The sequence below is a fragment of the Cariama cristata genome, unplaced genomic scaffold, assembly GCF_000690535.1.
Source record: "Cariama cristata isolate BGI_N322 unplaced genomic scaffold, ASM69053v1 scaffold9820, whole genome shotgun sequence".
NCBI classification, from domain to species: domain Eukaryota; kingdom Metazoa; phylum Chordata; class Aves; order Cariamiformes; family Cariamidae; genus Cariama; species Cariama cristata.
In genome coordinates, this window is record NW_009594104.1 from 116,362 (window position 1) to 128,232 (window position 11,871).

At 42.2% G+C, this 11,871-nt stretch overlaps 1 protein-coding gene across 1 annotated transcript in view; it reads right to left on the reverse strand.

Annotated features, from left to right (window-relative positions):
* The window catches only part of ALPK2 (alpha-kinase 2), a 35,216-nt gene extending 26,032 nt beyond the window's left edge, over positions 1-9,184 (reverse strand). The window contains exons 1-2 of the mRNA XM_009696758.1: positions 9,083-9,184; positions 7,521-9,002 (exon numbers count right to left, since the gene is read on the reverse strand). Of these exons, the coding sequence (XP_009695060.1) occupies positions 7,521-9,002; positions 9,083-9,184 (1,584 nt within the window). The remainder of the gene's footprint in view (positions 1-7,520; positions 9,003-9,082) is intronic.
* Positions 9,185-11,871: the final 2,687 nt, after the last annotated feature.

Here is an 11,871-nt window from a genome sequence, read left to right on the forward strand (position 1 = left end):
TCACTACTCCCCTCAGAACTGAGCTTTCACTCTTCAATTCTTGTTCTGGAGTCCCTGCCAAACTTTTGTTCTCCAGGATTTTCTCTAGTCCTCTTCAGCACTAAATCAATTCTATGGAGGTGGTGAGCATGTTTCACCTATAGCAAATCACAGATGGAGAAGCTTAAAATTTTTTACTAGACAAAAATACATTGTTTCCTGAACAAATTACACCTTATGCTTTTGGTTAGCATTCATTTGCCAGAATAATCTGTAAAAGTAGAGAGCAATTTAGCAGTCAACCTTTGAAAAAAAATATTTACTTTCAAATAGCCATTAACAGGATATAACAACATAGACCTCAGGAATTAGTTTGTACATTTGACCATGTATCTCTCTAGTGGTTGTCTGAAGCTCTGCACCTACACCCAGCAGAAATGACGAAATGTTAAAAACCATCAGACTGAGTTTAAATCACACCAATATTTGTAGACCTTTTTCATTTTTTACCTTTTATCCAGCCACAAACTCAACTTTATAACTGTCCCAGTTCCATCCATAGTTATTTGTTACCTTGTAATGACCTGCTGGATGGCAGAAATTAACAACTAAGATACATAAAGGTTGAGTCCTTTGGGTTACAGCAGAGCTGTAAATGTGTAATGAGTGCTGACAGAGACATAATTCAGAGAAGTGGTTCTGAAAAGAAGCAAGTGTTGTTATGTAGTGAAGGACATGTAATGAATGATTTCCTGCGAGTTGCTATGTGCTCAGGTAGAGGCAGGGGCTGCTCAGACACTAGGTTCTTAGTTTTCGTAAGTTCATGGTAAAAGGATTACCGGCTGTAGTAAATATTGCTTTCCTTTGCTGCAAAAGCCACCCACTTCAGCTGCAACTCCTTTCATCCTTTCTGTTTCTCCATTCAGCTTGAGTAGGATGTGGAGCTGACTACATGCTGTGGACAATGGGGAAGGAAGAGATATAGAAAATTTTTGTCAATGACTTTAACTGCTGTTCCCACCCCAAGCACCATGCAGTTGCCACCACACTGTCTTCAAAACTCCCTGGCCAGCATGTACTTACCTAGAAACCCTGAGCCTAGGAACCTCAGCTCCACAACTGCAGTCCCCTCTGATTCCCAATGCCTTGGTCTCCTGCTCAAGTCTGCTCTGCAGGAGAAGATGCTAGTCCCTAGGCCTTTGAGTTTAGACACACACCCTCTCCCAAGTCAAGGGGGACGTAAGCCTGGATGTGTCTCTACAGTCAGTTCCAGTTCTCTTCTCAGACAGTTCTGAGCATTTGCTCTGCGCCTAGCGCTCCTCCTGCCACTTCCACTTCCCCCTCAAACCTCTGGAAAGCAGAGTTTATTCTTCTACTCCTTACAGCCACAGCAGCCTCAATCACAGCTTTTACTAAAACCTGTGGAATTCTTGCTAAGTATGTTAAGACATACAATCAGTCGGCCCCTACCTGCTGTTGGTATGAAACTGAAAATAGACAGCTCTCTCATGCCCACTGCAAAGTGGGCAGATTATTTCAAGAACCCTTTTATCTATCTAATCTGTGTGTCTGTCCATGTTGGCATCTGTCTCAAGCATTTATAGACATGCAGCACTGTAGAATCTAGACACACATTTTGATGGCTGGAAAATAAATACAACGACAAGAGAGAGCTTGTAACGGAGCACCTTGCCTTGCATTTGAGAAAAGTAGGTCTGAAAGCAGAATGCAATTTGAAGCCTCATAGTGGCACGTTTATTAATTTTTTTAATTGATATTTAACAGGGATATGTGTTCCTAGGGTAGATGGTAAACAGCTCCATGTTATTTTTGTTTGAAAGTACCTATATCCAAATCCTTTAAATGTGTCTTAGGAAACCTTGCTGGCTTTGGTATTTTCTTAGATGAGATTTATTTCAACTAACACAGTCCTAGAACTACTCATCTTGATTTGCTTTCTTGTTCCCACAGAAGATTCCTAGGGTTTAATGCCATACGTTTTAACAACTGCTTCAATTACTGGACAGTCTGCTCAACTCCAGGGGTAACAAAAGAATGGTAACAAACTAGAGAATTTAATTATGTGAATGCAGTAGTACAAGCAATTTTAATTTGTGCATGTGTCACAAACTCCCTGGTGCATGATGACAGAAAGATGAAATCACAGCTCCATATTTAAACTTCACAGTTCTGTATTTTAACTCACACATTAAATATACAATCCATATATACAGCTTTCGTTATAAAGCCACGGTTACTGTGAATAAATGAGGGATAAGCAGGTCAGTCAGTCGCATAATAGCTACATAAAAGGAAAATGGAAGCAGCCACTTCAAAACTAGAGCTTTCTTTTTCATCTGTTGTAAAATAACGCTGTAAAGAGGACACTTCCTTGGCTCTTTTGCTCTGCTGACAAGACCCATTGTGTCCCAAAGCCTGACAGGAACAATTAAAAGCAAAGAAGGACCATTGGGAGTAAGCGAGCACTTTTATCACCTCTGAGTTATGTAAGGAGATAGGGGAAAACATGGAGAAAAGATGACGACATTTAAAAGGATTCTACCTCTTCCTGGCAACCTGATACCAGGAACATTTTCATCTGACAGTCTCTGTGGAGATCAAGAAGACACGGATGACCAAACTGATGATCTGCAAAGCGTTTTACAGTGAAGTGAGCTTCCCCTAGAATGTTTCAAATTCACCTCTTGAATGTTTCAAGTCACCTCTTCAAGTCACCAGGAACCAAGGAACAGCACCCGATCTGTGGCCTCAAATGTTAAAGGTAAAACTGATCTGTCCCTTCAGCCCAAGCTGGGCTGGTTCATTTTCAGATCTGGAGATCTATTCAGTCTACTGTATCATCCAACTTAGTGGCCAACACATGACATTTTTTACGGTTTCTTTTAATGGTTTTACTGCCATACTATGCTTGTAGGGTGCTCAGTAACTATGCAAGCTATGCATAAGTTTAAATCAGGATTAGATCAAAAATATAATTTTCTGAAAACAAAGCTCTGGCTCTGAAAGCCATTGACTCTCCTGTGGCAATAAAGAAAGATGCATTTATGTCATCTAGTTGCCTCACACCCTACCTCTTCTTTTGGTATTTGCACTCAGTATCCTATGTTCACTCTTGCTTTTATGAGTTGCAGTCGATCCCACTTTGGTGGGAATGACAGCTTCTCTGAAGTTAAGAGAGATCCTTTCTGGATCTGACTGGCTCTTAAGCTCAGCAGGCTGTGTGCTGTTCAGTGACTGGCTTTAAGTAACACTGAATTAACAAGCAATAGCAAATACTTGGAGGGCATTCTAAGAAACGTGCTATAGATTGGCTGTGCTCCAGCATATGTAACTGCCCCAACAGGATGCAATCCTACGGGTACTCTGGTTCCAGAGTTGTGCCTGGGTGGAAACCGACCCAAGGGCAAAGATAGCAGTTACTTGTTATACACAAGTTAAGTAAGAACTACAGTATTTCAAAGGACAGAAAGTGAATTCTCTGCCTTTGACAACAACATAGACCAATAAGCTGACCATGCACAGCTGCTGTGGGAACATGCCCTGAAGTGGTAAGGATTTTCCAATGGATAGGGTTTTTGTGTGTTTCCTGGGAAAGACTGGAGCCAACTATAACACAGGCGACAAAATGGGATGTTATCTGCCAGCCCTAGGGTGGATCCTATTGAATGAGCAGGGCTGGTATCACAGCCTGCATGAGCTCTAGGGCTCCTCGGTTTGCTCTGATGCAGAGCTCCTGCCCCTGAGCACGCTGCTTGGGCTCGGACCATTCCCTGGGAACATTCAGCTCTCATCTCAGCCAGACTCAGAGCAAAACTCTGAGACAAGACCAATTTTTCAAGTGAATGTACCAACCACTCTAGCCTATTAGAAAGGATGAGGTGTAACCTCTCAAACTCTCTAGTTGGATCTGTGGCACACAGTATGAATCTAATATTCATAAACAAAGCGTGCTAACCACTTGACAGAGAGTTATTCTGCACCCAAGGACTACTTAAGTATTTTATACAGAGTGCAAAACCTTCCAATGAAGTGAAAAATTTTGGGAAATGAGAGACCTAATTTCTGCTAAGATTCAAAGTTGGAGATTTGGATCCCAGCTTCCTCTGTCATAGGAAACAAATTTAGGCAAACCATTTTTTTCAAAATTCCAGCAAAAGAACCGTGAGTGGTGGCAAGTTGCACCAAGAGGAAGCAAGAATATGTATCTCATGAAAAATTATAACTGACTAGGTTTTGAGCTCAGATAACCAGAAAAACTATTCACTCAAATGAGACAAGAGGCAGAGATATACTTTAAAAATGTTTGAATGAAAAATGAAACAACTATAAGCTGATTGAAAATTATGTGTTGGGCATGCACAGTAATTCTTACTCATTACTGTTTTGGAACAGAAGTCCTCACCCTTTTTTGTACTCAAAGCCAGCCATTACACCAGTTCCCATCCAACAGCTGTTGGCCTACGTGAAACCACATGCTGGGTTTCAATCTAGCTCCTCACGGGCAGAGTTAACCTGTCATAACTGCTCTGACACCCTTTCAAACAGTATCCTTTTGCTTTTCCTTTGCAGTGTAGCCCAGCTCCTTCCTCCCCTCTTACCTTTCCACGCTTTTCCCATGTCTTTCCAGATGTTGCTCCCAGCACACACCCTCTCCTTCATGACAGTGTTGGAGTGCAGTGCACAGGTCTAGCCTCTGCATTCCTGTGCTAACTGCAGAGCAAGGAGCTCTAAACTTGAGCGCCCCAGCAACGAAAGACTCTGAATCACAGTTCCCCATTACCCACGGCAGCTTCTAGGACACCCCACACAACAGCGAATAGCTACCGTCCTAACATATTGAACAGGGCCAGAAGACCAACAGATGAACAGCTTCACTGGCCTATGCAGTCCTTGCAATTTTGGCTACCCTGGAATATAACAAAGCAAAGGTACTACGTGCTAGACAAAATCGGGTTTGTGCACAATCAGATTACCTGATTACTTGCAAGTTCTGTGTCAGTTCTGCTTCTCTCCTTTTTGTACAATAAAATTTAAAATTATCTAGAAGTGATGTAAATTTATGTCAGGAAGGTCAAACCAAGTATGTCTCAAATTTTATGAGAACAGGGTGTTCAGACATGAGCAAAAACAAAACAATGGCAGGATAAACAGTAGATCTAATCAGCAGGGGAAAAAAATGCTCTCGAAATATACAAACACCACGGCTGGGGTACCAGTGTAAACATTAAGTATTTTGCCTCTGTCCTGGAATCTCTCTGAATCTGCCAGTTCCAGCAGGACTTCACCAACATAGCTGGCATTTGGCAGGCCAGAGACATGGGGTCTGCAATTCAGGAGTGACACCAGTACCTTGTGCTGAGGGTGCTGGCTGAACACTAAACAGAGACTGGCTCTTGAATGACACACTGCAAACTTCAAGTCTCCTGGCTCTCTGTACAGTATGTAATACCATGCAGCTGGCATAGTTGGCTTTTAGGACCTATTATTAATGAGACCGCTTTGAAGCATTAGATAAATAAAGACTTTCACCTGGGGCTAGACCACGAGGTCATGAGAGGAGTCAGGAGCCTCCCACCTTGACCATCCAGTGGAAGAAGTCACCCTGGACAGCAGCTGCTGCACAAGACAGACTGCAAAGGTTGTTCCAGTCAGAGGCAACTTGGCACTAAGGGGAAGTGTAAATCCTTGGGTAATTAGTGCTGTGGTTCTGTGGCTGCTGTGCACCTCGCAGCAGACCTGATTCACCACATGGAGAGAGAAAACACAACGCTCTTCAAAAGCAGTCAGCTGTGGTTTTTGCTACGAGTCGCTCACCCTGCTCCTGGCAGAGCTGTCTCAAATGCTGGGCTCCAGTTAATACCACAGTGCGCTTTTACGTAAACCTGTGTGTAGCAATAGGAGGTTGATTCTTCCTTGCCTTTCTCAGGTTATACAAGCAGATTGCTAAGGAGTTTCTGGCTTACTATATGGGAGCTGTGAGAAGCTGTCCACATTTTCCTTGTGCTATAAAGAGTAGCTTCCAGATGGCTCATTTTCAAGACCACATAGTTTTTAACCTACACCTACATTTCATCTCCATTCATCTTCATTCATGCATGTTTAAAACCAGGGGTTTGGTTTCTGCTCATCTCTAGCCCCTTTGTGTATACTGATACTGCTTTCCTACTTAATTTTTATCTAACAAAGTTTTGGTCATGGACACACAAACAAAAGAAATACATACTGAATGCAGGTAGCCAGAGTCCAACGAGCCAATCTGGAGTTTGGCCATGGCACTTACAGTAAGGTAACAGCTGCTCTTCGCTATGAGGCTTCTGGGATTTAAATGATTGTACTGCACTTGGCAAAAAAAACCCAATGTTTCTTGCAAACCAGGGTAATACACACTGTCAAGAAATTCTCAGTAGGTTAATTTCAATAGGGGGATATTCCCCATCATAAGAACATTATGTGCTACAAGAGTGTGATTGAGATTTTATGCACTATAAAATCAGAGAAACCTATGGATGTTTTTCAGGCAGAAGAATTCAGTGATTTTTGACTGCTTCAGACACCCCAGTGGTGAGTGGTGACTGACTTTAAGTCAGTCTGCTACCCAGAACTGGGAGACATTTTTGCCTAAATAATATAGATGAAGAAAAGCATGTGGAACTGGAAAAAGCTTGTGTTTATTAAATGGGTTTTTTTCTGTGCAATTAGCTACACACCTTCAAATCAGTAAAGTCGGTGATAATAAGATTATTCATGATTTAATACTCACACATATGTATTTATATATCTTGAGTCTTTACTATGTGAAATAAAAAGTAACATCCAGTTCTCCCTCTTACAAAAACTGGTGGAGCATCACATCAGTCTGTACAACTATACTGATTTCCCCAGTTGATTTCCTACCAGCAGCATGAAACATGCAAGTACACAGAGAGTACCACCTTGGGTTTTTTATTTTTAACTGTTTTTTACATTTCTACTACAATATCTGACTCTTTCACTGTTTTGTTTTTAAAAAGCAAAGCTCCATTCACCTCTGTAACATGAACTCTCTGCATTAAATTCCCTTCCTTGTTATAAATTCAGAGCAAACTCCTATTAATTTGCTTTAGATTTCCAGCACCATAAGTGGATGACAATTTTGTTCTTTGAGTATAAACTGAAAAGAAAGTAAAGCAAAACATTCTCTGCTCACAATAGGTATTTGAGAAACTTTGAGTTGAAAGAAACATTACTTTGGTAAGACCTGTGCAATAGCCTACATATCGAATTTCCCTATCCAGCTGTCCAGAGTCCCATTAGTGCCTCTTACTATTATCAGTCTCACTCTATAATTAGAACAGCTTATGGTTTATTTGAGCCTTTTTCAAAACCAGATTTCTTTCCCAGCCGTAGCTGTCATTCAGAAGTACATGAATAGTATCTTTCAAAGTAATTTAAATTTTGCATTATTTTGTGACAAACAGGAATAAAATGCATTTAAATCAGTAGAGCAGCTCTTTCTATCAAATGATAAACACTTTACTTACCCTGGGTGAGACGTTTTCATTTGGCATCTGATTTTGCTCAGACAGGCCCCAAGTCCTTTTCCTTTCCCAATGACAGTCTTTATCTGCCTCTTCTGTATGACACAAACCAGCCTGCTTTTGCAAGCTTTCTGTCTCCTCAGGGATTTGTGTTGAAATGATACCTTCCTGACTGGGAAACAGAGCACTGGATTCTCTAACCTCTGATGCGGTCTGAAAAGATTGTCCTATATTACTTACATATCTGCAAAGCTCTTTAGGGTTTAAGAACTTTAAAAGGTTTCTTCTTAGACTTTCTGTTAAGGTACAGACAGCATGCCTTGCATTTTCCTCTGGCAAATTTCTTCCCCCTTCCTCTAGCAGCAATGAGCTTTCACCCAGCAAGCCCTTGTCCGTACTGTTCTCTGTCATCGTCTCTGAAGCACGATTTGTTAAAGAAGCACCTATGCCATTACTAGAGGAGTCCGCCTTGGCACGTATGTTATCCTTGTCCTTTGATTTGTCAGCTGAGAAATCTGGAGCAGAGTGGCCACTTCCATTGTTTTCTTCTTCAGTGCTGGGATGGTCATTTTCAATGGCTGCAGACGCAATAGGCACTTTATACTTTTCTTTGTCTTTCAAACCGATACTTTTATCTCGGTGGTGTCCAACAGTGAGAGTCATCTCTGCCTGCAAAGTTGACTGGCTGTGCATAGAGGGGTCTCTCCTTACATTTACTCCTTTGAATTTTGAGTGATGACCACAGAAGCCAATGGTGGTATCCATAGGCGTAGTGTTATCTGACACTTGGAACAGACAAGGCATTTCACTGAGGAAGTAAGCACACCCATCACAATCCTTACTCAGTTTTAAATCATCTTCATCATCACTTTCTAATAAAAATTGTAGTTTCTTTTTCCAGATTTCATTTTCATGCACTGTCAGCACATCTGAACATTCAAAATACTCTAGGTTATCATCAGAAAAGTCATCACTTATACTTGGAGTTTTCTCTGCATAAATCTCCAGAATAGTGGCAGAATTTTCAGAATCATCTTTTACAAAATAATTGTGATTTACTATGGGAGTATCTGCTTGCTCACTGAATAGGGTATTCATGGTTAGAGGTCTACTGAGCCCAGTCTTTTTACATGCCTGAACATCTGCCAGAGATTGACCAGATACAGAGTCTTCCGTGTTAAGGCGGCAGTTGTCTGTGTGATAAGTGCTGACATTTGTGGGGCGGGAATGCACCTGTCTGCTGCAGTATTTCTCTGCTTTTCCAGCAGTGGCACTGGCCATACTGTTAAAATTAACTAGATCGTCACCATTCTCTGACAAATCCCTGAGGCAGGAAATATTTTCCTGGGTTTTAAATACATTTTTTACATCCATGTTGTCTTCTGTGTTAGGCAAGTGTCTGTGGGATTTCTCAAATGGGGAACAATACTTCTGCTTTTCTGAGCTCCTCAAGCAGTAAAGCACTAATTTTTGAAGAGCCAGAATCTGGTGAAATCAACATGGGGTCACCCTCACAGGGGTAACTCTTCTGTTGTGCAAAATGTTTCTTGTTCGGCTCATTTTACCCTGAGGTCTCCCACATTATCATTTAGGTCAACAACTAATTCTGGAGAAGTTTTGCGGTTTGTATCTGATTCCAGCTCAACAAAAGTTGAACAGCAGGTCATTCTAGCTGTCAAACTGTTTCCAGGTACTGTTCAATAAAGTGAAGATCTTGCTCTGCGCACCTGCAAATAAAAGAAACCTCAATTTTAAAATTACTTTTAAAATGGGGATACATATTTTCTAAAAGGTGGTCAATTGACACATAGTTGCAAGCTTTTTCAAAAAAAAAAAAATCATTATTTAAAAATCAAGAGCAAACACTAAAGCAGTTAACTATAACCCAGCTACCTATGCAATGACACTTAATGGCAACACATTGTAACAGTCCAGAGCGATTTGTGCTAGGAAAACGAATTCTTAAGAATGCCTGCACATAGATGTAGCAGCACAAAATAGGCTTTAGCACACATTGTTTAGACATTTCTAAATGCAAACAGTAACGTGCAGAGAATGTAAATTTTCATGTGTGCATGACTTCTACAGGTACCAAGTACATGCTATTTTGGTAGTCACATTGGCACAACAGTAGGCTATTCCTTGAATTGGCATCATAGGGACATAAATTCTGAAATCTGTTTGTAGAAATACCTGGAACAACCAGTCTGGTTAGATTTTATAGGCTTATTTCTGATTAAAGCAATTCTATTGTACTTTGGCTTGACATTTGTAATTTCTGTGCTGAGAGAACAACGAAATGAGGCTGGTTCGCTTCAACTTCCTGTTCATATCGAGTCTTACTTTCAAAGAGCTGTGCAGTAGCAAAACGGTGTGGTAATGCAGATTTTACATAAAACCAAAGTGAAATACACCGAAAGGCTTCCATTGGCTGAATCCAAAGAAATATGGAATCATCTCTCTCCTCTTCTAAAAAAACCTTGTTTCCTAAGCATTCCCATATCTTAAGATTTTAGATAATCCAGATGTTCTTGCATACTACTACTAGTGGCACTCTGGGTCATTCTTCATCACAGGGTACCCACGCTAACCACAGCAGGACTCTTCCACCATCCAGGGATCCACTCATCAGGGAAAGTAGTGTAGCAGAACTGAGCTGCAAGTAAATTTGATTTCATGAAGGATGCCAGACTAAAAGCTCTGAAAAATAGTGACCTATTTTTATTCACAGAACTGGTATGACATGAAGAACAGCAGGAAAAACTTTCTTGCCATCCTGCTAATCTGATGAAGCAATTTAAAGACACCTCTATTCATTCTCCTTTTCTTTCTCTCTGCTTCTCTCATCGTGACTTTTTTAGCTAACGTCTCTCTCTGGGCTGCAAGATCACCAGCCACTAGCACCCTAGCACAGCAACCTTTCCCGATGCCCTTTCAAGCCCTCTACAGTACTCCGTCTGCTCTCTGCAGGGTCACAAGCGGAGCAGTCATGGACTTGTTAGCACCCAGCTTCGTGTCACAGTCCGCTGCAGACACTGATCAAAGTCTGTTAGGAAGAAAATATGTGGGAGCCAGATCAGAGCTTCATGCCTAAATAGCAAGGGGCTTGCATGACTTGCTTGGAACCTGCCTCTCATGGAAAGAGCGCAAAGCAGCTAGGTATATTTTCATTTCCTTTGGGCAAAGCCTGCCACAGACACCTTTCCCACACAGTTACCTAAGAGGTGAAAAGCAGGAAGGGAAGATGGTTAACGGGAAGGATACTAGAAGGGACAGCGTTAGGTCGTGTGACAAACAGTTTGACTCCACACACACAAAGGGGCACAGACAAACAGCAGCAGATGGGGCAATCAGACCGGCACCCTCTCCCAGCATACAACATCTATGTGTGTTGTATACCTGCCTGTATGGGCCTACTGAGTACATGGGCTCAGCCTCACTGGTTGGACTGGTGGGCATGGAGCTGCAGCAGCCTTGCTGTAAGGTTGCTGGCTTTGGCATCTCCTAACAGGCAACCTAGGTCAGCACAGGGCCTCTGGAGAGCATGAGGAATTCAGTATTTTTGATATGAGAAGTAAGAAGAGGGAGTGGGAGGAGGTAGTGAAAAGGCAGTAGAGAGGCAACATGTTTGGTCAATTTAGTCTTGCAATAAATTGGCAAAGGTCCAGCACACAAGGAATGGAGGTGAACGGGAAAGGATTGTTTGCAGACCAAGCCTGATGTGCCACAAAGGTATATCGTCAGCTCAGAGGTGTAGCCAGGAAGTTGCCAGAAGACACAGCAGATGACGTAACAGCTTTACAGTAGTGCAAGCCAGCCTGGTCACAGTAGCTTGGCTAGAGATGCTCTGCAGCATGAAACTAAGAGGGGGAAACATGCGCTGCTGCACACAGCATTGCTGACGTACAGAAGGTTTCAGGTTACTTTTTAGTAGGGCCAGTTGCAATAGGACAAGGGGTAAAGGTTCTAAACTGGAAGAGGGGAGACTTAGACTAGATGTAAGGATGAAATGTTTTACGATGAGGGTGGTGAGGCAGTGGCAGAGGTTGCTCAGAGCAGCTGTGGCTGCCCCATCCCTGGAAGTGTTCAAGGCCAGGTTGGACGGGGCTGTGAGCAACCTGGTCTGGTGGGAGGTGTCCCTGCCCAGGGCAGGGGGGTTGGGCCAGACGACCTTGAATGGTCCCTTCCAACCCAAACTATTCTGTGATTCTATGATTACCCACACAGTAGGTACAGGGCAAGAAGCTGGTGTGCAAGCTTCCTCAGACTACCACCTTTGAACCCGAAAAGCAGTCCAGTTCAAAATCCACTGTAATATGGGCTTCCCTGCTGAAGAGGACAAGAAGAGGACTAT